Raw genomic sequence first — 26,653 nt, forward strand, 5'->3', positions numbered from 1 at the left:
TCCACTGGTAGAAGGTTGGTTAAGTACACTGTGGTGGACTCCAAAGCTATTTAAAAAGCGAAGTGTAAAACAAGACAATCCCATTTTTTGTAAAAAGAAAAAAAGGTATTTTAGTATACGCACAGAAAAAATGGAGAATAGACATCAAAATATTCTCAAGGAGAGAAATGGAAATTATGGAGCCCTTTTATTTTCTGTAATATACATTTTTATAATGCTTATATTTTACAATAAACATCTTTTTCAATAAGCAAGCAGAAAAAAATTCAAATCTCATAAAAAAGTAAACATCAATGATATCCCAAAGTAACTATATTATCTCTAATGGAAGTCATAAGATGTTCCAAAAATTCTCTTAGCTTTAGTCCCCTTTAACTTAAAGAGGAATGGACTATAAAGAGCATTGTTAAGTAGATGGAGAAGGCGCAAATTCGGGAAGTTTGGGAATCTTGGCTTCAAATGGTTCCTGTCTCATATATCACACTTCTTCATGGAGTCTCTGAATGAGGCTGGATCTGAGAGGTGATATAGTTCAGTAGTTCAAATCATTTTTTAAATGGCATCAGGGTTCCTTCTTCACATAAAATGTTATGCAGTGACATGGTGGCCAGTGAGGCATGTCCATGGCACCTCCTGGACCAGGAGAGGGAAAGTTTGAAAACTGCTGATTGAGCCCACTAACTCAACACTTTATTCCTGGTCATCAGCCAGGATCCTTCCACGTCTGAAAGCCAAGGAGGCTTGGAATCACAAAAGTTAAGTGCAAGAGCTGAGAAGCTGACGGGGTAGATGCAGTATTTATAGGCTTTTAAAAGACTATTTCCTTTTAGCTTTTATCTGAAACTCAATGCATTCCTCTCTGGTCATCTTGTTCTGTCTCCACGCAACATGTGTTCTCTGCTATCAATGAACATTAAACTCTATATAGACTTGACCTTCTCTCTAATGGAATTCCCCTGAAGACATTGATTCTTTGGTACGATATTCTATATTATCATATTAAATGTACGCCAAGGCCATACAGGGAATTTCAGCTTGAGATGGGATCATTAATAAAACTGGATTTGCAAAGGTTTCCATGGTTCACCAACAGGAGACTTATATCCAGAATGTTCCACGGGGCTAGTGAGAGCAGGTCTAGAGTTTAGGATTTATTATGTTTCAGGAATCTGGGGCTGGAGACTGTGCTGTCTGTAGAATAGGAGCCTATGGGTGGTGAATCTGTATGTAGAGGCACCTAGATCTTAAAGTTCCTTTTAATTTTCCTTATTCTTCATCAGGAAACTTTTATCTTTCCATTTTGACAAAAAAATTGCCCCATAGTTGGAAGATAACGTATACATATATAAACTTCTCTGTTTTGCCTGGGAGATCTTTACTATATACACCAATTTCAAGAAAGTGTATGTCTGGCTGTCCCCCATCTACTCAGAACCTCAGTCATCATTCAGGGAAAGATGCAAAGGAAATAAGGGGATATACTGGGTTTCCTTTGTTGTTCTGTGTTCCAAGGGCCACATCTGCCTTTACACATAGATAGCATGAGTGGTAATAGTGACAGGGTAGTTGGAAAAAAATTGCAAAGAAGATTGTTCCAGAAAAGTGAGAACAGGAACTCAAGTGGAGATTTTAAAAAGCAGAATTTTAAAGCAAAGAGGAGATAAGGAATTGCATGTAAATAATAGAGAAAAGGATGAATCAGAGAGTGACTTCCCAAATAGAGGCTGCATAGGAAGAAAAACGTGGCCAGGAAGAGCGGTGGGATGTGAAAGAGAAGCGAGGGAGGATGAGAGGAAGGGAGGGTGTGGAAGGCAGAGCATGGAAATACAGCAGAAAACAGCTGCTAGTATTCCAGCCCACAGCGAGGACATGAATGTCAGCCTCTCCGCGGCTTCTCATCAGCCTGCCCCCTACCCTGAGGCTTCTGTTAATTCATTAGTTCATTCATCGATGGAGCCTCTTCCTGTCCTCTGACATGCTGAGCAACAGCAACTCACTGGAGAAGCAAGGCCAGGAGGGAGAGGGAGCAACGACATGAATGAAGGTATGTTTTCTCAACGGGGCATGGTTTATTAATGACGTTTCTATGAAAATCGAGCAGGAAAACTAAATTCAGGTTCTGTATACAATCTAGGGCTGGACCCGTCAGGGCAGAAATAAGCAGTGGATGCTCAAACTGATAGCTACACACAATAAAAGGCTGGACAAGGTTTCAAGAGACAGACAGAACACATCAAGTGAAAAAGAATTGCATGAAAGTAATAAAAATGGGAACAAATCAGAGTGACTTCCCAAATAGAGGCTGGCACGTGGCCTGGGAGGAAACTTGCAGATTGCAAGCCTTCTCAGTTAAAAACTGGAAGAATCATCTTTCTTAACCAGCTGGGGAAATTCCTCAGTCAACTGCACATTGTCATAGAGTTCAGAGTATCAGTGATCAGAAAGGTTAAAAGACATTGGGCAGTTTTACATTCACTTTCTTTAATCACTGAAGTTTACTATTTCGGTATATCCAGAGTTGTGTTTTATTTTATTTTTACAGAAAGAAACCTGCCCTACAAAATTGTTCGAGTTGTATTATTCTGATCTTACCAACTTGACCTAAACCCAATTCCATAGGCGTTAATAAATTGTAGAAGAGAAATCCAATTTTCAGCACCACAGGTGCAAAGTAGAAAACAACAAAGAAAGGAAAACTTCCCAGTAAAATCTTCTATCGAAAATTCCTTTAGACATTTTTTTTCTGTGATGATTGCCCCCTGTAAGGTCACTCTGAGTGGTGTTTAAAAAGGTGCAAACAATTTAACAATGCTATGTTATGGTAGAGAGGTACATTTTATCTTCTGCTCTCTCCCCCAAAAATGGCTGAATTAATTTTCTTTGAAGAACGAACAAGAGCTTGGGAACAGCTAGAAATGGAAATGGGATAACCCGACAAACAACACTGGCTGTTCCAAGGGTCCCGCTTCACCAGGTGCCAATCGACTGGGTTGCTGAGATGTGGAGGCAAGTTCTAGTCCCGCACGAGGACCAAGTCACCTCTGTGAACAAGCTGGTTTGCAATGGTTCATCCGTGCAACCAGTTCGCTTTCTAAATTGAAATAACTCAGTGCGCAAGCTCACTGTCATCTCAATGCTCAGGTGTCTTTGCTGTGTGGTCTAACAGAACTGACTTTGCTTGAAAAGGAACCTAGAGGTTCTGTGTCACCTGATTCTTTAAAAAAAAAATTCATTACTGTTGGAGTTCTTCAAAAAACTCTGATATTGAGTAATTGTAATCTTCAGGCAACATATTAGCCCACTGAAATTTAAGAAGTAACATTTACTGAAATAGAATTAGTCCACTGGCCTATTTCGTGGGCACATAATGGCTCTGACTCTAAGAGAAGCTTCTGGAGCTTCTCTAAGTTTTAGAAGACTGGCTTTACAGAATCCGAGGTCCCATGGACAAATGAATGTGGGAAGTGTGCATACTACAACTCGCTTTTGGAGATTCACAATGTACATTAGAACAGTAAGGCTCTGAGAAGTCCTGCAATAACCAAATCTGTTTAACTCAGTAGAACCCAGTGTTTCCTTTACTTAGCTGACTGTACCATCTTGATGAATAGTTATAAGTGGCTCTAGACTGTTTCCATCTAAATTCTCTTGAACCCTGAAGATTTTTGAACTTGGTCCTTTTGACTCTATTTATGGCACCAGCCTCATGCCATGACCCACGTCTCCACGGACTTTAAGCATTTTCCCTGTGGGAGTCCTCTTCCGGCCTGTGCCTAATTGCTGCCTTGCTCATTAGCACTCTCAGCTGGAGGACTGTTTCTTTGACCTGGTCTCTACAGGCCCCAGCCTATGCACCCCCATTTCTAAGAAGGGATACTTCCTTTTGCCCCCCAAAATTATGTATTGCTCTGGATATTCAAGGTTAATTGTGATGTGGAGATCAAGGTTATTTCCTAATCATCTAACCGCCATCCCTACCTCTGTCTCCATGACCACAAAGAAGGAACACTTAGGGACCTTCATTCTCTTAGCTTATACCGTAGTTGAGATGGCCAGATTGTCCTCTAATTTCCTTCCAACAATCCTAGAGTTCTCATATAATAATGTACCTTCCCTGGACTTGGACCTATTTCTCAGTTATGTGATTTAGTGGTTTCTTCTCCCCTTGGCTGGGATTCTGTGCTTAAGAAGGCAGAGAGGGCTTGAGAGGAATGCAGGTCAGCAGTCTGAACACACAGCACCTATCAGCTCTTTCAATTATCGGGGAAGCTGACGAGGCCAAGATTGCGAGTGAAATTCCTATCCAGGACAGTTAGCTGCTTTCAGAAAAATACCTCAATCTCTCTCTTGCCACTGCTGGGAAGACAACCTGAGTTCACCTTGGGTGACTGACGATCCAGTCCCGACCATGAGCTTGACCCTCTTCCCAGCTCCACTAAATCAACCCTAACAATGACATGGCTCATTGTGGCTCCACACCGTTTGAGGTTCATTCCAGAACCATTTCCTTCTCCCTAGTCTGTTACATTTTATTTTTTCTATCTCTTTCAACTAAATAATTAAAAAACTGGATAACGTTGAATAGCCCACTACGACTTTTGCTCCTTGGTAATGGCCAGCCATTCTAAGAGAAAGGTGCTTCGCAATCGTCGTTGCCTCTTCTGCCGATTCTTATTAAGATGTTGGGGTAAGTGGGATGGTCACGGCAGCAAAAGATCTAGCAACGGCGCATTCTAGGTCACCGCCATAGACACTATAGCTTCAGTTTTCAAATTCTTACAAATGAGAAAAAAATTCTTTTTTTCCCCTTCATTACTACCGAGGCTGAATCGATGCTGCTGAATTATATTCATACTCCAGCACAGCCTTTTTTTAGCCCTAGAAAAACAAAATCAGTGACTTTGGAAAGCAGCCAGTCTCTGCTTGGGCACCTTCCTTTGTGACTTGACAAACTTCAGAAGAACCGGCAGGTTTTGAAGAACTGGTTAGATGGTCTGTCCTCTGGAAAATTGTCGTCGTGTTGTTCTTTTTTTATTGTATAATTAAGGTTTTTCCTATAAGCAACTAGAGATATTTTTTTCCAACTTCCTGGGCACATGGTGTTTCCACATAATACTAAACACACAGAGTCACTCACAGTGATGAAAAAGCTTTTGCATCTTGATAATTGTGATAATGTTGAAGCCCTAGATGACCCTAAACAGAAAGTGCTTTGGGCTGGGTTTTGTCATAAATGAGGGCAGCATGAGGTCTCCGTAATAGGCTGGAGAGTCAGATATAAGACCAAGGGGACCCTAGGAACAGACACACATTGCTCTGGGCTAATCCTACGGGAAGAGACACCTGTCTGGAGTATTGAGAGCCCCTCTGCCTCCCTGAGGGGAGGTAGGGGCGGGTGTAGTGACCCCAGTTGAAGTCTGGCATTGGGGAAGGTTTGCTTTAGGGCAAAAACAGGAAATATGGGGCTTGAAATGACGTCAAGAAGAGGTAGTTAGGATTAATGGATCAGGGGATAAAGAAGCCAATAAAAAAGCATTTAAAACAGGAAAAAAGATGAACACTATTGAAAGAGTCTTGTCATAAATCCTGGGAGCAGACCTTGCAGTGAGAGAGAAAAGTAGGGTCCTCTCCCCGGGCTGTCGTGGGCAGAGAGCATGAAAACACGGCTGAGTCCGAGTTAAGAACAGGCAGCTTCAAAGTGAACACTGTGGGCCTGAATGGGTGCACCTGCAGCCACAGAGAGAAAAATTCGGATCCCCCAGTCACTGGAGGGACGGAAAGAAAAGCCGTGCTATATTTGGGATGGAAAATTAAAGTGGACTAGCTGCGAAAAAATCTTGCTTCCTTTTGGAGAATTAACTCCAGACCTGCCCTCACATCCAAAGCTGCCATGACCTGGCCTCCATGTGTCCAGGTGGCCAAGATCCAGAGACATCACCTGCCCACTGGGCCTGGAATGAGCATGCTATGGACTGAATTGTGTCCCTCCTCCCCAAATTCATTTGTTGAAGCTCTAACCCCCAATGTGTTGATACACAGAGGTGGGGCCTTTGGGAGCTAGTTAGGTTTAGATGAGGCATGAGGGTGGGGCCCCCACAATGGGATTAGTGGCCTTTTGAGAAGAGACCAGAGAGCTTGCTTTCTCTTTTTCCCTGCCATGTGAGGACACAGCAGGAAGATGGCTGTCAGCAAACCAGGAAGAGGGTCCTCACCAGGAACCGAACAAATCAGCCAATACCTTAATCTTGGACTTCCAGTCTCCAGAACTGTGAGAAATAAACGTCTGGCGCTTAAGTCACCCAGTTTATGGTGTTTTGTTATGCAGTTCAAGCTAAGACAGAGCAGCCGTCTGCAGGTGGGAGTTCTACTGTCCCTAAGGACCAGTCAAATCCCAGCTTCTCCAGGAAATCTTCCCGTATTTCTCCCAGGCAGAACTTCTCTCTCCTTTCCACAATCCTCTGTTTGCATTGTAACTGTAACACTTAGCACAGGTCTTCCTTGAAATACTGACAGCTATGTATTCGTCCGCTCTCCCTTAATTTTCCCCAACTCCCTTCAGTCCATTTCACTTCCTGACCCAATCTTGAGGAAGGAGCACTTCAGTTGCTCTGATGGGTCATTCAATTGGCCTGAGTGTTAATCCGGCACGTCAACTGCAGGACAGGTTCCTGAGTCCTACAATTCTTGTCTTCCCTTCCCCTTGGCCTACCAAGGTGCACTGTTCTTATGATCAGATTTTTGTGCTTTAGTCTCTGAGACCAGTTCTGCCCCACTGCCACCCCTCCCCCCAAAGGATTGCTAGATAAAATATGAGACAAACAATCTTTTAGTATAAGTATATTCCTTGCAATATTTGGGACATACTTATACTAAAAACTATTTGCTGTTAATCTGAGAGTCAAACTTAACGGGATAGTCTGTATTTTTACTTGCTAAAGCTGGCAACTTTATCACCCCAGCAACTCATGATCGAGCAACCTGTGTAAGATGGCCGTGTCCTGTTCTTGCCTGGACCCCTTCTTGGGGACTATAGCCCTGTCCCTCAAGCTCAAGGCCCCAATCCAGAGCACAGGGCCCTTCCTTTCACATTGCAATTGCTTGTCTGGCTGGATTCCCCAGTGCCATTCATTCTGCCTTCTGGTCTGAACCTCTGCTGTCAGTGCAGCTCAGAGCTCATGTAGCCAGTGGGCAGGTCTGGTGCTAGCCTCTCCCCTGGGCTGAACGATGGCCTGGCCTGTCTTGCCTCCAGAAAATCCTATGACTTGCTGATGACTCCCAAGAGGGCAGGGGCCATTGCTCAATGATGCCTTCTAGCATGATGTTTTACACATCGTTGGTGCTTAATAAATGACTGTTAACATAATAAATGACAATTAACTAAATTGAAAGACAGTGTTATGGATTGAACTGTGACCGCCCCCCCCCCCCCCCCCCGCAAATATATGTTGAAGTCCTAATCCAGTTCCTCAGAATGTGCTCTTATTTGGAATAAGTGTCATTGCAGATGTAATTAGAGAAGATGAGGTCACACTGGAGTAGGGCAGGTCCTTAATCCAACGACCAGTGTCCTTAGGAGAAGAGGAAGGAGACACAGCGACGAGGATGCCATGTGAAGACACAGAGACACACAGAGGGAAGACAGCTACGTGAAAACAGGCAGAGATCGGAATTGTGCGGCCACAAGCCAAGGAATGCCTGGGTCACCAGAAGCCAGAAAGAAGCAAAGGATTCCAGCCCTACAGGTATCGGGGGCAGGACCCTGCCGACAACTTGATTCAGTCTTCCAGCCTCCAGAACTGTAAGACAATAAATTAATGTCGTTTTAAGCCATCCAATTTGTGGCACTTTGTTATGGCAGCCCCAGGAAATCATCCCAAGGATCGGATTAGGGAGAAGTTGACCCAAAAAACAAGGGCCTAGAAGATATCAAGTAATACTTAGAGTCAAACAGAAGGGGGTGAGTGTGAAACTATGCAACCATAATTAACTTCTTTTTTATGTTCTGTCCCCAAATTTTCTCAAACAGAAATAAAATAATTTATGTTCCTTTCAAAGTCTGAACTGTGTGATTAGAGCCACAGGAGAACTCGGGGCAGAGGCTGGTCAGAAGTAAGGGCCACGAGTCCCTAAGAAATCCTCCGTGGACTACACAGGGTTGGCGCAGGAGATCGAGGGTCACGGTACAGTAGCCCCCTCCCTTACCCCTGGTTTCGCTGTCCTCAGTTTTAGTTACCTGTGGTCAACCTCAGTCTGAAAATATTAAATGGAAAATTCCAGAAATAAAAAATTCCTAAGTTTTAAATTGCCCGCCATTCTGAGGAGCCTGGTGAAATCTTGTGTCATCCCGCTCCATCTCGCTTGGGACATGAATCATCTCCTTGTATACAGCGGATCCATGCTGTATACACTACCCACCCATCAGTCACTTAGTAGCCTTCGGTTATCAGATTGACTGTCATGGTATCACAGTGCTTGTGTCAAGTAATCCTTATTTTACTTAATAATGTCCCCAAAGTGCAAGAGCAGTGACGCTGGCAATTCAGATATGCCAAAGAGAAGCAGTAAAGTGCTTCCTTTAAGTGAAAAGGTGAAAATTCCTGACTCAATAAACAAAGAAAAAAAATGGTATGCTGAGGTTGCTAAGATCTATGCTATGAATGGATCTTCTATCTGTGAAATTCTGAGGAAAGAAAAAAAAATTCCTGCTGGTATTGCTATTGCATCTCAAATACATATGTCTAGGAAGAAAGATAATATACACGGGGTTCGGTACTATCTGTGGCTTCAGGTATCCACAGGGGGTCTTAGAAGGTATCCCTCATGGATACGGGGGGACCACTGTAATGGAGGCTGGTGGGAAAGGCTTCTGTGGGAGGGCTGCCTTAGGATGTGCATTCCCATGGGGATGGCTTTGTCAGGAACTATGGTTTTCATTCCGTTGCATTGTTTTCAAAATCTTAGTACTTTAATAACATTCTTTAAAAATGAATACAATATCATTAAACATTTTCAGATTTCATTTCTCTGTTAATCACCCTCACATTTCATGGTACTGTCACGAGATTATGGAGAATAAAGGCCATCACTTTTGGGTCAAGACAAGGTGACCTAATTCTAAGGTTCACCAGGCAAATAAATGCCTTTGTATAGTTATTGAGACAAGAATTCTCTTGTCCCTGTAGCTATTGATTACATTTCAAAAGAAAAGTCCATGCACAAGCTTTCAGCAAAGTGGGAAGTGGGATAGCGTCAGATATCAATAAAATCAAATAATATCCTAGGCAATTAGTACCTTCTGGTCTAGTAACTGGAGCTAGTCTGCTTTGAAGGGTACTAAGATATATTCTCATTTATTTGCCCATAGGACTTCCATTTTAAGGATGGCAGCTTCCAGCATTGCAAAATAAATAACAATGAACATTTACTGAATATTTACCATGTACCAAGCACTAGGCTAAGATTTCACATGGATTATTTAATATAATCTTCATATCACTCTTACAAGATAGTTACTACATCTTCCCCACTTACAGATGAGAAATGGAGGCTTAAAGGGAAGCACTTTGCAGAATTGTTAATGGAGGCAGGATTCAAAAGATTCCAAAGTCTTCCTCTTGATAACTGTGCAATTGCTGGAAGCAAAGGAACGGGGTTGCGGGGGGGTCGGTGGGGGGGGGGCGCAGTTTGATAGGAGCTATTTAATTGCCAGCTATCTACAGGCAACGTGCTGACAGCTTTCTATACATTAGATCAGTGGTTGGCAAACTATAGCCTGGGAGCTGAATCTGGCCTGCTTCCCGGGCAAATATAACCATGCCAATATCTTTACACAGCCTCCATGGCTGTTTTCACAGTGACAGAGACTGGACCACAGTGCAGAAAATATTTACTGTAAGACCCTTTATAGAAAAAGTCTTCAAACCCCAGCATTAATCATTGAGTCCTTCTACTCACAGCTCTATGAAAGGGAGACTATCCCAATTTTAGAGATGAAAAACTTAAGTTCAGAGAAGTTAAGCTGCATTTTCTAGAGCAGTGGTTCCCTAACTTCTAAATGTAAAATTTGTATTTTGCAATAGAATTGCCCTTTTTTTTTGAAGTTAGACACTCGGAGAAAATGTTATGTATATTGCTATCATTTCATAAAAGAAAAGACATTTTAATACCCAAGAATGAGGGACATAATTATCAACAGTTCTTTAAGTGGAATAAATGTAATTTTATGAAAAATTTTGAATATTCTTCCACTTTTTTCTATTTTGCAGAGAACAGGTGCGAACGTACTTAAGGACCAACATGAGTTCAAGAACTGGCAACTGAGGGTCACTCACTTAAGAACTTCAGCCAGTAAGTGGCAGAGCCAGAAGACAACCAGGCCTATCTGACTCCAAAGCCTGTGACACTTTCATGGTATCTGTTAGGATGATGTATCTACCTATGTTTCATGTGTTTATTCTGTCATCCAATAACTAGCGATTGCACATCTACTATGTGCAAGGTACCATGATGCCCACACTAAGGACGTGATCAATCATTTTCCTCCATTTCTCTCTCACCATCTCTCTCTTTCCTTTGGCTGTTTGATTGAGACCAAAACCTCAACTCCATCCAAGCTCAGTTAACCATTTCCTTGTTATGACAGCTTGACCCACTGGCCACTGAGGAAAATGATCCAAATGAAAATACCACGACACAATGATGTTATAGGGTCCCATTTTTTAGTGTAAGTAATGATTCTAGAGGGTCTTAGGATAGGAAGAAATTAAATTATTTTTATCAAGCCACCAAGACTGTCCAATGCAGAGCTCTGAGTAAAATAGTTTGCATGTCTTTCCAGTTTCAACGTTCTCCAAAAGGGATCAGACCACAACCTGCAAGTGTAAGCCCCACCTTCCATCCATAACTACCATTGTCTTTTCCATATCACGTTTCTAGAAACTGTCCTTCTATTACAGTGAACTATCGCCAGCAGAGCAGTCAAGCTATTTAAAATTACAAGTAAAAGTTAATTATATAAAGTGACTATCAAGGCATTTTAAATTAACATTCATGTTCTTGAACAAATGAGAACATTCAAGCTATTCCATTATATATAACTATGTAATAGCCTACATTTAAGTATCTGATTCTGAATTATTTCCCTATTTTTTTTTTATTACACTGACGAGATGAGACATACAAGGGAAGTTCCACTTACTCCATTGACCTTAGGCTGAATATTTTTAAATGATTAAATAAAACTTACTGTGTATTCTGGTCCCAGATGTTCATTTGGACAAGAGGGAAAAAAAAAAGAGAGACAAAATGATAATTTAGACCACGCTTATAAGCAATATAAAACCACAGAGCTAACAAATACTGACGAATTATAATTATTAAAAATGCAGTAAGGAAACCTTCCAAAATTTAATTTTCATAAATGCTGAATGTCTCCATGTTTGCTCTTAAAACTCTTTCATATGATACTTTTGTGGTTGGGCAGATAAGGACTGTAAGACAAGATTCAATTAGCCTATAGGTTTTGGCTAATTAAAAACCAAAGAGCTGGCATTATAAAAGCAGAATTAAAGACTAATAATTCCAGTAGGGCATTTCACTAACCACAAAGGAAATCTTTTAAGTGGAAAAGCAGCTTTTACAGCCAATAAGAAGGGCTTGTTATGATGATATTCAAGTGGGATCTCGAATTTTCATATGTTCAAGGGTAGGAACCAAGCCTTCTAAATTTTTTGGCCACAGTTTCTAGTTCAGTGTCAGAGGTTATTACCACTCTATTACAAGTGAGAGGGAAAGTGATCTTAAAGATTTTCATATTATCCACTTGCAAAGGAAGTAGTTTGAGGCAGAGAGACCCAAAAGAATCTTTTACATAAATTACAGTCATTTGGGGTTTTTTTAGGGGAGATGGGGTGCTGTAAAACAAACAAGTCAAAATAAACAACTTGCTTATAAACAAACCACACCCCAAAATTACTAGGAGATTATTGAGGAAACAGGGAGAAAGAAGGATAATGAAACCTGTAGAAATGTCACTAGAAAGAGCTTCCCATTTCCCCTCCATATGCTATTTACTACAATTGCTTTAAGAAGGAATACGGAATGGTTTAGCTTAACTCCTACCACCCCCTGCTAGGGAGAGCGTTGACCTAAAAATATGAAGGCAAAGGGTTTGGGGAGATATTATGGGGCTCCCATAAGTCCCTGCTTGGATAATTCACCCTAAATCCATGAAAGTTGACTACGGCCATGTGCTTGCAGTGCTGCATGTGACATGCTGGTTATACGAAGGGCTTACCTGTAATCGTGTAGGGATAATAGTTCCAAGCCTTCTCTGTGACGTAAAATATTTTGGGAACGACAGCTCTAGCCCAACTAGGCAGTTTGCTAATAGGAAACAAATCAAAAAAGGAAAAAAAACAATTAGAGTCTGTCCAGAGCCTTGCTCTGCTACCCTGTCTTTCTGGATAAATTGACTGCTTCAGAAATCAGTTCTGAGGCATCTCTTCTCTCCACTGCCACCCCTTCCCCACGTCTCTGGTCTTCACCATAGTTAATCATTTCCTGTGCATATTCATATGCTCTACGTGTGAAGGCAGAAGGTTACAGCCTGGGGTAGGGAGCCTCATAGGACTGTAAGCCTGTCCTCCTTGATTTGATTTGCAAGGACATGAGAATTCAGTGCCTGGGAGTGTCACGTTTGGAGGGTTTGGCCAGTCTGGCCTTTGTCTCCTAGGAGTGATATGGCAGAAGTAATACGAAGGGATGTTTAAGCCTGAACATGGAGGTGGGGAGGCAAATATTAGAGCCAGGAATCAGCTTAACAATTCATCTCAGTGAGGTTTTGTAAATGGACTCTAGCAAAGCAAGTAGCAACTTGAGATATATGAAGAGGAATAAAATATAGCCCCCTGACGATGGTAGTCGGTTGACTTGTGTCCCCCCAAAGATATACTCATATCCTTACCCCTGGTACTTCTGAATGTAACCTTATTTGAAAGGAAGGTTTTTGTAGATATAATTAAGTTAAGGATCTCAAGATGAAATCACCCTAGGGTGGGCCCTAACTCCAATGACTGGTATCCTTCTAAGAGAAAGGAGAGCGAGATTTGAGACACAGAGACAGACAGAGAGGAAGGAGATGGCCACGTGAAGATGGAGGCAGAGGTTGGAGGGCTGCACCTACAAACCAAGGAACCCCAAGGATGGCAGCAGAAGCCAGAAACTACGAGAGACGCCCAGAAGGATCCTCCATCAGAGGTCCCGAAGGAACCAGCTTTGCCAACACCTTGATTTCAGACGTATGGCCTCCAGAACTGTGAGAGGATAAATTTATGTGGTTTTAAGCTGCCCAGTTTTCAGCAGCTCTGGGAAACTCATACAGTGACAGAGCCATTCCTCCGAAGCAGGGACCCAGGCAGGCATTTGCAGAAAACAAATTCTCAGAACAAGAAAAACCCAAGGGCAGATGTCCCAAGATCTTTGTAATCCAAGGACTGATTAAGTTTTGTTTCGTTTTCCTTCAGAGGCAAACTTTACAGCATAGCACAGGCCCAGAGAATTCCTCAAATACTATTTAAACATATAGTATTATATATTCCTTAAATATGTCTGCATGATTTTACTTCCCACCAGCACTATAGCCTGGGGTTTTCTCTCTTTCCAGATCCTACCATTTTGTTCTTTCCTGTTCTGGTGCCTACAGCTAAGTGTCTGGGACGCGGATGTCTAGCAGCACATCAGACTCAGAGATGACGCAGACTCTCCGCTCCTGAGGGCTGCGTGTTGACAATAAAGAACACCGAGAGGCAGTTTTGAATTCCAAGCTGAGAAAACTAGGAGGGGGGGGGGGGACATCAAGCTAATGGAACCCCAAATACCCAACTCCTCTTGGACGTGAAATTGAAATGACAACCACAGCCAGTAAATACTGTGCACCTTGTATGTCTTCTCCAATTGTTTCTCTTATTTCTGACAGGATCCAGGCCCTGCTTTTTAAAAGACAAATAGTATTTTCAATGGCTGGCTGGACCTAGCCCAAAGCTCTGGGCTGTTTATCAGGGCTAAAACAAACGGGAAATCAGAGCTCCCCGAAGCTGGGTGAGTGTCAGACGAAGACCACCGCTTCCAGGTGGGCTGCGAGGAGCGAGAGGAGCGGTTTTATAATTCACATAACAATTCTCCTTGCTGCTCGAGTGCAGAATCTCTCACTCCTATGAAATCATCTCTGCAGTAACTGCTCATTTACCTTACGTTCACACGGCTCCCAAGGAAGGGGCTGCTTCCTGACAGGAGTTTTTATAGCTTCTGCCTATGATTTATTCCTTCAGTCGCTGAAGCTGGAGTGCAACTGAGGTTGACGTCAAGAGTGGGAAAATCACAGTGGGCTTGCCTGCAGGAAATGGTCACGAGCAAAACTTCTCCTGGGTTTCCCCGTTTGCCCCTACACCCCAGAGCAATATGCCCATGGGTAGTATAGGAAGACGTGGATTCTACTCACAGGCAAGTGGTTTTCTTGTGCTTTGGAGGGACTGCAGATAGGACGGTAGACTCTCCTTAAAGTAAGCTAGGCATTGTTCTGCTTAGACAAAGTACACGTTTCCCTACAAGGATTAGGGTCCATTCTCCACTGTCCTCTCGGGGAGAGATGTTCCATCTACATTGCCCCACCCAGATGCACTAGGCTCCTCATGCACAGCACTGTGGGGCCCAGGTCCTCCTCCCTCTATAATTCATTCTCTGTATCATTTAAAAAACCTCCCAGCAGAACCACATTCCTAAGCAACAATCATTTTCTGGAAGGAAGATGAAAATCACTGGCAATTTTCCATTCACATTGAGAATTTTCCTATTTGTAAATGGTCAGGACTCCAGACTCTAGAATCACTATCTTAACTGTTTCATCCACCAACTCATGGAGGATATGCAGCACTATAATCAATTACCTTTTCCCATGAGATACCCTAAAAAACACAAGATGGCCTGTATGATTTTATGCTCTTCTAATCAGTCCGGGAAGGAGGCCCTCCTGGTATGTCACATACCAGGCCAGGCGCAGGAGGCATTTGCAACAAGTTTCATGACACGCTATTTAAATATTTTTAAGCCCACTAACAGACCTTCTCTCAGTCCCTGATTCCTCAGAGCACATCGTTATTCAAATCGTTTTTGTCTGAGAAAGTAAAATTTATTTTTCCCTGCAGCAATGATTTATCAGGGCTGCAAAGGAAAATGGAATTAAATTAGTCCCCACTGTTGCTGTCACTTTTATGATGTATACTGTCACACAGCCTACAATTCTAAGGAGAAGTCTGTCACTCAAACTCATTACCAGGTGTCAAGCAAGAACCTCTCTTCTAGCAAGATGGCACAGTTTGAATCCTGTCCTCTTGGTTCACTGGCCAGCATCAAACATCCCAATGGCCCATCTTTAGAGGCACTGAGGAAAAAGATGGTCAGAACTCTAAAGACTTTCCAGAATCGGGAAACGTGCTGAGGTGGAATGATACGTTTTCCCAAATGTCTTTATCAATGCCTCCCAAAGAAAGACTTTTCAAAACATTTGGTTTCTTGCTTTTAAACTTTACTATGAAATAGAACACATCACTGACAGTGGAGTGACCAACTGGTCCTGGGTTATATAGAATTGTCCTGGCTTTAGCACTGAAAGTCTCATGCTAAATTCCTCAGTCTTAGGCAGACTGGGACAGTTGGTCACCCTAGAGCAGTGGTTCTCAGCAGCGAGGGATTTGGACCCCCAGGGGACTTGAGCAAGGCCTGGAAATATTTTTGGTTGTCATGACTGGGAGGGTGGGTGGTGGGGATGCTGCTGGCATCTAGCGGGTAGAGGCCAGAGATGCTACTCAACATCCTACAATGCTCAGGACAGCCCCGCCCCAACAAAGAATTATCTGGCCCCAATATTAACAGTGCCAAGGTTGAGAAACCTGGCCCTGGACATAGGTGGATATAGTTATTGTAACCTTTTCATATATTCCCCAGGTTTCCCTAAGTCACAACTGATCTGATAAGCAGGTCCCATAGGCAGACACAGTCCAAACTAGTCTCAGGTTCAGAGTGTTGATCTATTTCATAAAGAGCTTCTGGAACTGAAACCTAAACCGTCCCTCCATTAGAAGCTTCTGGCGCTTTACAATCCAGATTATCACCAGATTCTCCCTGATATCTAATCTCACTTTGTAATTTATGCTCAATTGGGAATAATTTTTGGCCCCAGGAGGTACTGAACATCATTAGGCCAAATGTGGTCTAAATGGAGTCTAATTTCATTTTCTCAACAGGGATCAGAATTGTGACAGTCTTAACTGGAAATTTTGGGCTTAAACATTCCCAGCGGAAAGACAGTCCTTCTGAGTTCAGGAAAACGGTGCTTTACTCAGGATTTTCTCCTCCACAGTAGACTTGAAACTTGCAACTGTCTATGCTGAGATTATGCTCAAATTACTGCCGCTCATTTAAGTGATTTTTAAAAAGAACTTGGCTATCTTCATAACCTCATTTCCCACTGGTCCAGGATGGATATTCTGACTTTTTTTTGGTTGTTTCTTGCTTCTGCCCAAACCTGGCCTTTGACAATTATCTGGTAATAATCAATTGTTCCTATCCAGTTCTATGTACAGTGATTTCTGAGGTCTTGAACTTTTTTCTCCAGCTGCTATGATTTATTCACTTACTCTTCTTAATGGTTGTTCTGGCTGGTCTTTTAGTTCTGCTCTTAATATAATTCTTTATATGGCAGCAAAGAAATGAGCAGAGATGCAGACTAGAGCCATCACCGGTGAGAGGCAGGGGTGCCAGGGTTCCACCCATGGGGAACTCCTTGAACTTAGACGCCACCACCACTCTCCCTACTTAATAGGACAGCTTGTGCTGGGACTCTGGGGAAAAGGCCTGCCTTGTGCAGGTTCTTGGTATGCTCTGCTTGGATAGCATTAGGGTGACATGGCTGGCACCCAGGGGGCAGCCACATGTGTCAACATCATCAGTCAGGAGTGGGGCAGAACCAAGGCAGCGAATGCTTGACTGGATGCTAAGAGTCCAACCAGGCCTAAACAGTCTGTTTCTGCGATTTCCCATGGGAACAGTTGAGGGAGCAGAATGCAGGAGTTCCTGGCAGCACGAGAACCCTTGGCACGCTCTTAAGGACTGAGATGGGAACAGAACAGAATAGCATGGACTGCAAGGTATGCTGGGAAGAAGTCCCTTACATGCTCTACTTTTTCCAGTAGATATGCAAAATACTATTTATTAATGAATTAAATATACTTTATATTATATTCAATATTTACATATTAATATATATTTATATAGAATATTTAAGACTAAATATTCTAAAATATATACTGTTCTTATAAAGTATGGCTATTGTGTCCTGTCTGTCACTCCTGACTAGAATGCAAGTCCCACCAGGCCAGGGATCTTTGTTCTGCTCGCTGCTGCATGCCCTGCACCTAGAATGGTGCCTGGTACTCAGCAGGTGCTCAATAAATATTTCCTGAATGAATGAAGATTGTCTCTGAATGTGCAGAAGTCAATGACCATGAAGATTCTTTCAGAATAGCATGGAAATAAGCTCTCAGGTAAGAATCTCTGATTCTGACACTTTCTCTATGACCTGTTGCCTGGGCAGTGGGCTCTCCGAAAGCCACACGAGCTGTGGGCACTGAGCTCTTACTTTAGGCAAGATCTGGAAAATGGGATTGATTTGCTTGGCAGAGCTGGGAGAGCTGGGAGCAGAGGAAATGCAAGAGAAAGACCCAAGCCATGGCAACAAGGCTTTACCAATGAGCTGATAGGTAAAGTGACCAGCTGGTGGCTTTTCTTATCCTGTTAAACAGGATTCATGGCTTAGGGAAGCTGTACTCTCTCCTATCCAGAGCCACTGGAGGCCAAGAGAGGTTGTCCTGGAAGGCAAGAGCCACGTAGCATGAGAAACGTTGTTCTCTCGTGCAAATCAACTTAGGCATTAGGCGGAATCACGGTTAGAAGCTGGCAACCCTCCCTGACTGGCAGCTGCCAGCACAGCCTAATTAATCCACCAGCCGTGGTGGGGAAGAACATGACACTTCATGACTGCAAAACAAGCCTAAAAATAGGCTCCATCTTTTCTCCAATGCCTCTCTCTCCCCACCCTCTGATTCCCTCCCCTCATGGGCTTCAGTGGGAAGGGCCTGGAGAGATGCTACAGATAAAGTGAAAATGAAAGGGGTCAAAGAAGAGCCCCACTCTCATGAGATTCTGGGTGGCAGGTTTTATTTAGAATCCCTACTCCAGTTTGATTAGTATCTTGCCTCCTTTCCCTGGATGCCAGTTGAAACCAGGGTTTTTGAAGAAAAGCCAAGAAATACCACTTATTTGGTTAGCTGAACTGGATCAAAGGCCTAAGGACAACCGCCAAATGTACTAATGTATTAGTACTAATGTAATGTCCTAAATGTATTAGGCAACTGCCAAAATATACTGTGTACCCAACAGTGTATCAGATGCTGTAGGATGGGGGATGGAGCAAACCATAATCCCTGGGAGATGAGAGGCAGGTAATAAAAGGATGAATGGCATTTTAAAGAGACATTATACCAATTTAAAAATGGGCAAAGGATTTCAATAGACGTTCCAAAGAAGGCATATAAATGGCCAATGAACACACAAAATGACACTCAACATCATTAGTCACTAGAGAAATGCCAATCAAAATCACAAGGAGATACCACTTCACACTCACTAGGATGGCTATAATCAAAAAGATAGACAATAACAAGTGTCGATGATTATGCAGAGAAATTGGAACCCTCATAAACTGCTAGTGGAACGTAAAATGGTGCAGCTTCTTTGGAAAACAGTTTGGAAGTTCCTCTCCCCACCCACTGGCAGCCTGGTTTGGACTGGGAATTCAATGGGATGCTTATGTCTGGGATTTTGGAATAAGTGATAGAAAAAATGGGCAACTCAGACCTACCAATAGCAGCCACGGTGGCGATGGCGGAAGGAAACAGTCTGGTTCTACTTAAAGATGGTTGTCATCACCGCTGCTCTTTGCCTCTTGGAGCTGCCCTTAGGAGCTGTCCATACACAAGCCTCCAGATAATTCTGTGGGCTGCTAACATCCTTCCATGAAATGTCCTTTCTGCTGAAGACAGACTCAGAGAGTAGGCCCTGACTACATAGGCACTGAGTGTTTCCAGTGCCTCTCATTGTTGCTTTGGGTAACAAATGATAAAGCAGTTTCTGAATATGATTTGGCTTCCCACATAGATTGATGTAAGGAAGACAATCCACTCACTTTGCCAGCTCATGAATTCACGTCCACAGGACAATGATATTTCTCTCTGTAAGTTATTAAATGAACTCTGGAACATCTTAGCTACTACCAGTCCAACTCTCAGCACCTACTTCCCTGTCTCCAGAGAAGGGTCCCCAACACACCACAGTGGCATAAGGATTATTTGGAGCTGAAGACATGTGAGAATCAGCAGTTACAGGAAGAGACTTTTTTGCAACTCCCCTTATCTGCCTAAAAGCAGAGCCTCTTGAAAGAATTCAATGGTCATAAATCCCCTCCCGAGGAGGTTTACAACCAGAAAGGACTGACTCCTATCACCAGGGTCGAGAAGTAAGCACCAGAATAAGAAATCTCCCAATGGACAGTGTCACAAAACTATCATATTATTTCCCATACATTCTCCTAAGGCCCCATTTATTTTTCATAAAAGTCACGTGTTTTCCCGTAAGTGCCTTTTCTTCCCCCTCTCCTTCCCCTGTTAAAATTGTACACAAGCCCCCAATTCCAATCCCCCATTTGAGTCACATATTTCTGGATGCTCTTTCACACATCTGTGAATGAAAAGGTCTCATCACCTGTTAATCTGTCAGTTTCAGTTCAATTCACAGGCCCCCAATCACTGACCATAAGTGGGTCAAGGAAAGATTTTTCTTCTCTGACCCCACTCACAAGATGGACAGATGGACTCACAAATGATGGAAGCAGTTGGTCTAAGGATCATACTTTGATCAGAAGGCAAGGACCATGTCTTACTTATTAGGAGATTCCTTCCAATACTTAAAAAATTTGTTGTGATTGTAGGTTTCAATAAATACCCATTCAATAAATTACAATTACAAAGCTGCCTTGCCAACATGGCAGTCCCTTGACCTGTGGATGCAGGACATGGGTTAACTTGAGGTGGATCTAGTTTGTGACTACAAAGTAACAGGTTTACTCCTCTTCTATGATACGGAAATTCATTTTATTATTTTATAGTTATGTCACATATCAATTTTTTCTTTCTCCCTTACTAAACCATAATCTCCCTGGTTCTAAGATATGTGCCCATACTCTTCCAAATATGCCAAGCGACTTTTAAATTGTAAAAGGACGGACCTAGTTTAGACTCGTGCAAAGGGAACTGAAAGCACTTTTTTTTCCTGCGCCTTATTCGTTACTCATTTACATATGCTGGAGGAGAGTCAGGATAAGGTCTGAAACATACTTTGAGCATGGAAGATTAGAGGTGAAGGATCTGAAAGGTTGTCCAGTTTAACCACCTATTTAATGTTTGCATCTGCTCGAGGACAACCTGACGAGTGGGTGTTCCACTCATGCTCAAGCACTCCCACGGACAGCATAATTGACTGTAAGGCACCCTGTTGCACTCTCAGATGGCTCACATACTTAGATTTCTTCCTTAAACTGAGCCTGAATCTTTCTCCTACCATTCTCACCCATTGTTCTTGGTCCAATTGGTCCTTCTGAGTCTTATAGGATACATAAGCCTAATTCATCTCCCACTGGATTCCGCCATTATACACCCCAAGTCTAGCTTTTCTAGGTTGAAAGTTCTTGATTTCTTCAGTCATTCTTCACATCACTTGGGTTTCTAACCCTAAAACTCATATAAACAATTTTGGAAAAGTTGAATAAATAGGAGGGACTTGCCCTACCAAATATCAAGGCTCTTTATAAAGCTATAGTAATTAGAAATTTTAGGATTATATTCTCAAATTCTATTTAAAAAACAACCCTGTTGGCATTTTAATTATATTTGCATTAAATTTACAATTGATTTGGGAATCGATGGCAACTTTATAATATAGCATTTCCCATCCATGAATATTGCCATTTATCTAGGGTTTTTAAAATGTCCTCCACTAACATTGCATATTTTTTTCCAAAGAAAATTTTGTATATCATGTAGATTTATTACCGGGTATCTTTAAGTTTCTTTTTCTATTGTAAGTGGAATTGCAAAAAAATTATATTTTCCATTTATTGTCCCTGCTGTATAAACAGTGCTACTGATTTTTGTATATGAATTTTATACCCAGCAATCTTGTTGAAATCTCATATTGATGCTAACAGAGATAAATCTGATCACATCATGGTTTATTATTATTATTCTCTGAGGTATTTAATTTGCTAATTTTTGATATGGGATTTCCTTTCTTACGTTCTTAACTGAGATTGGTCTACATTGTCCTTTTTGTACTGTTATTCTTCAGTTTTGTCCTTAAGATTCACGTGGTAGGCACTATTCATTGTCTTCACAGCAGTCACCATCCATTTCCTCCCACTTTCTTAGAAGCAGATCCTGCCTCTCTTGAAAATCTTTCTCTTTTTAGCAAGGAGGAAAATCTTACGTCTCATTGGCTGGAACCAAGTCACATGACCATCTCTAGCTGCAAAGGTGGCTGGAAAGTGAGTATCTGACATTTTCAACCACTAATTATTTAGACATTTTTACATTTCTAAATGATGAAAAAGTTCATTTTTTGTTGTTTTTATCCATTTCTTATTGTAATGCTTTGTAATCAGCCAACAGGATCTACATGATACTGATTTTCTGGTATTTGCTGAGACTGATTTCTAGCCTGGTTTGTAGTCAGTTTCTGTACATTTTCATGTGTGTTTGCAAAGCATGTTGGTTCTAGGGTCTATTAATGTCCACCAGATCAAGTTTGTAATTGAGTTGTTTACGTCTTCTCTATGTCTGCTAAATTGTTTATCTACTTGATCTATCAGTTTATTAAACAGGTATATTAAAATCTCTCGTGATAACTTTAGGCTACTTGTGATTTTGTCAGTGTTGCCATATATTTGTTGAGCTGGGTTCAGGGCCAGGATTTAACTCACATATCTTTATTGTGACCGTGACATATTTCAATGTCTTACCATCAAAATTTATATTTTTCTATTGACCATGCTTTTTGTAGGCTTCTCTTTGTTCTTCCTCTGCCTTCTACTGGATTGGTCAAGTTTTCTCTTGGAAGTTATGTATTGTTTTACCATTCCATCAGAGGTTATCTTTGTAATTTGAATATGCACACTTGCCTTAAACAATTTTAAATTAATCAACATCACTTTCTTCTTCCTAAACAATATTAGCAATTTAGAGTATGTTTTATTTACTATAATTACTAACCTCTCATCTTCTGCTATTACTATTATTTAAATTCTACAAATATACCCCCAATTACTCATTATTAGTATTTTTTAAACATTCTATACTCATTCCGGTTTGCCCAGATGCTTACTGATTTCTTTGTTTAGCATTACTTCTAGATCCCCCTCCTCCTTCTTGGGTTCAATTTCCTTTTACTTCAAGCATATCCTTTAGTAGTTCTTTCAATGTTGTTCTCTGAGCGGTAAGCTCTCTTAGTCCTTGATTGTCAAAAATGATTTTTATGCACAATTCTCAGTTCTAACTCCCCATTTGTGTGGGCCAAGGCCACATTTCCTGTTCCCTTACAGGCATGACACCCCCAGCCCCTAGATGTCAGGGTCTACACTCAGTTCTGACACCCTCCAGCTTCCTCAGCATTAGTTCATGTGCTATCCACTCTGGTTTTAGTTTCTTCTTTATTTCTAGGACCTGAGGATTTCCATTTCTTTGTTTTGAACTCAGCTTTATATCGTTATATTTCATCCTGTGTTTGTCATACGAGGTGGAGGAAGGTCCACATTAATCTTTTTAGTTACTATTACTGGAAGTCCAGATATTCTATTTATAACAAATTTCCCTCTTACTAATGCTTATTATTCTCCTTTAAAATAAATAGCATATAATTTGATAGAGAAAACAGACATGACAGAGACAGCTGGACACTTCTTGTTCTGTTTCAGGAAAAGTTATAAAGCTTCCTAAAATTTTTCTTTAAGTTGATATATAGGAAATATTCCCCAGGCAATATCTTGGGGAAATGGAGTCATCTGCCAAGAAATGGAATTTTCTGTAGGTTTGTATCTGTTTTCTTGCGTCTCCCTTGCTTCTGTTTGCTCTGCAGAGACAATCCCTGCTCAATAGTTGATTTACACCCTCTGCACAAGAATGCCAGAGGAGCATATTGAGAAACCTGTCTCTATAGGGAAGCCATCCCCAGGCTAGACCAGGAGCTCAGCTACTCCTGCAGATCAACAGCTGGCTAGAGGCTGAACTGGTTCCAAATCCTGGGAATTCACAGCTACTAACAGATGAATAGGATCAATTTCATTTGCATTTCATCGTGACTCAGGAATTCCCTGGTACTCCATCCCTGGGCAGATTAAAATGCATTGGTTTAATCAGCCCATGGCCTTCACTGTCAGAGTACTGGCCTGAGAGATTGCCATACACCCTAGTGACAGGACCCAAACTCTCACATCAAAACGGAATAGTCCACTTCAACCTGCCAGGGGGTGGAGGCCAGGTGAGAATGATGAAATCCAAATACAGCTCCTCTCAGAGATGTCTGACCATGGGCAAATCACTGAGAATGGATAAATATTCACACGTATCAGTGAATAAACTGGGGCTCAGTCCAGCTGTTATGTGGGAAATGCTTTCTGAATAATTCCATATGGGCTCTAGGAGAGGCCATAGGTGAGGGTAAAGAGTATTCATGGAAATGAGAGCAAAGACCAGACTGGTCATGCACTGGTTCACTGGAGTAGATAGTTACTTTCAATAAAATATACTCCAAATGGCATGTGACTACAAATGTTCTGACCCAGAAAAGAAGTGAATGGAAGAAAATGGGCTGCAGGGGGCTGTAGGGTAGGAAGAAGATCAGACAAGCTCCAATAATCAATTATGCCATTCATGATAAGAAAATAGCAAGAGATTAAAGAATATATTTTGCAAAGCAGAAATGGTCGTCCTCATTGCTGCCGGGTTATGATCCTCAATGCTTTACCTTTCCAAAAGAGGAGAGGACAAGCTCTGCCTTGGGAAGGATGGGTTGGTCCACCTGAGAAATAGAAACCACCTTAGCATTGTATATCACTTTGGTCACAGGTGACTGTTCGTTTTGTCAACACCCTTTGCAGAAACCTGAGAGGTCACTTGGCAATAAGTGGAAATCTTACCAAGCCAAGACCCCAATGGCACACTGCCACCGCCAGTACTTCTCTACAACCTACAGGCAAAGCCATCTCTTTCCTCCTGCTAACACTGAACCAAGGGACAAGACAAAGTCCTTTAATCCTTAAGATCAGATTTCATCTTAACATGTCACGGAAGGCATGGGAAAGGCAAGAGGAAAGCTTCTTCTAATGAAAATGCAGTCAAGGACTATTTTGCAGAAGGCAGGGGATTCTGTTTTTGGAAACGACTAGAAGGGTGGATCTATCGGGTGGATGTAATGACTTTCCAAGTCGCCTTTTGACCCCACACACTGCCAGTATCTCAGTCGTGTGGTGGGGCCAGGTGGGAGGGGCTCCTGCATGGGAGAGGGCCTGCGGCCCCGTGACTGACCTGTTGAGATACACTCGCTTCTCGGTGAACTGCCCGTTGCCGTGGTGAGGGTCCTCGAAGGGCTCATTCTGGACGACCTCCACCCCTTCTCCTCGGTCACTCTGTTCGTGGCTGTGCTTGCTGATCATGTACAGTTGTCCGATTTTGTACTACAAAACACAGAGACGGAGAGGTCAGCCCCACTGCTTGCCTTCGAAAACACCCCACCTTTAACTACTGCGTGGCGAGCGACTAATAGCATCAGCCCTCTCTGTTGAGAAATGAAAGCAGACACACGGGCCTGGTGCTACTTTTCCTCGGGAGTGAAGAGAAGAACCAGTTGTGAGTAGCATGTAGAAACGGCATGTTCCTGTGAGCAGATTGCATCACCTGGGGGAATGCTCGCTGGGGTGGCTGGCGGTCTTCAAGGTTTGGCAGTGAACCAAGACATGGGGGGCAGCCGGGAGGTGGGAGCACTGGAGTCCCCTTTCCACTCTGGCCCTACAGGGTTCAGTGGAGCTAAAGCTCTATGTTGCTTGGCCAAAGACAGGCTAGGGTGTGTTATTTCTGTCCCTTCTGCCTAATTAGGGAATTCGCTGCATTGCTGGGCACAAGAGGATTAGATGTCATCTGTCTCTTCCATCACCTCTCTCAAAGTGCTCAACTCTCCTGGAGGCCTCTGTTCCCTAGAACGGTAGTGGTCAGAGGTGGCTGGACATTAGAATCACCTGGAAGCCTCTAAAAACTCCAGATGCCCAGGTCCCACCATGAGAGGAACCTGTGTTCTAAAGGCTGATCCACAATGAGGAAAATCTACAATATCTTTAGCTCCTTTTTATCCAATTCCACTAACAGTGTGGAGCCTTCCAGCCTGAGGTCCCAGAAGCCATATGTGCTTCCATGAAAATGATAATATGGAATAACATTTGATATGAACGCTTTCTGTCCTGTCATCATTTGTTCCACTTTCCTTCCTACTTCTCTGAAAACCCTGGGCCCAGCAGGCATTTCTTCACCCAGTGAATTTCCAAAGTGGCAAAACTAATTTGATGGAGAAAAGAAAGAGAGAGAGAGAGAGAGAGAGGAAAGAGAGGGGAAATAAAATGACTTTTGTTCAGACTCAGGAGGCAGGACAGTGAGACCCTTCTGTGGTCCATCCCGCAGATTCAGTGTGAAACAACACACACACACACACACACACACAGAGCGTCATCATTGTCGAGGTCCTTGGGATGGGGGAAAGAGGCCTGAGTTTGCAGCAACCTAATGATGGCTCTGGGCTGTTCCCAAAAGAGCCCAGGCCAGCAGGGATATAGGTCTCCTGTCTACACGCATAAGAGAGAAAAAGAGATTTTAAATTAAGGGGGCAGGTGAAATGTATAAATCAACAGTGCAGTGGGTTCCAAGGCTGAGAGGACACACACGTCTGAAGGTCCCTCTTTCATTCTGAGGCAGGTGCAGGGAGGGGAGTGTGAAGAGAATCTGAAAGGCTCTGGTTTGAGGCCAGCCCCAGGGACCAGGCCCAGTAACCATGACAATGGGAACAGCAGCCTGCTGGGTCTTCTCAAAGGGCAGTGCTTCCTGTGCCACGCCTCTCCCCAGTAAGGTCTACATTTACAAGGCTTTTAACATAAGTGTGTGTGTGCTTGGGGGAAGGGGGAGCACTGAGGATAAGAGCAGGAAGAGGAGAGAGGAAAATCAAAGATAAAATCTATTTTTAAAACGAATTCTGGAGTCAGAATCTTCCTGGCTTCCCCTTAGTAAGTCCTGCTCTTACTTTTGCTCATAAAGACTAACACTTTTTCAAGGGGAAAGACAGCAAGAAAGAGTTTACAGGTTGGAGATCTGTGAGACACACCTGTGAAATCAATGCTCCACCTTATGCAGACGGGCACACAGGCCTGTAACAGGATGTCCTGTTGCCCAGAGGT

General features: G+C 42.6%; 1 protein-coding gene across 1 annotated transcript in view; it reads right to left on the reverse strand.

Annotated features, from left to right (window-relative positions):
* The window catches only part of PITPNC1 (phosphatidylinositol transfer protein cytoplasmic 1), a 232,988-nt gene that overhangs the window by 92,084 nt on the left and 114,251 nt on the right, over positions 1-26,653 (reverse strand). Inside the window, exons 2-4 of the mRNA XM_070482114.1 lie at positions 24,744-24,892; positions 12,296-12,384; positions 11,246-11,253 (exon numbers count right to left, since the gene is read on the reverse strand). Of these exons, the coding sequence (XP_070338215.1) occupies positions 11,246-11,253; positions 12,296-12,384; positions 24,744-24,892 (246 nt within the window). The remainder of the gene's footprint in view (positions 1-11,245; positions 11,254-12,295; positions 12,385-24,743; positions 24,893-26,653) is intronic.

Source organism: Equus asinus, chromosome 13 (assembly GCF_041296235.1).
Source record: "Equus asinus isolate D_3611 breed Donkey chromosome 13, EquAss-T2T_v2, whole genome shotgun sequence".
In the NCBI taxonomy this organism is placed as follows: domain Eukaryota; kingdom Metazoa; phylum Chordata; class Mammalia; order Perissodactyla; family Equidae; genus Equus; species Equus asinus.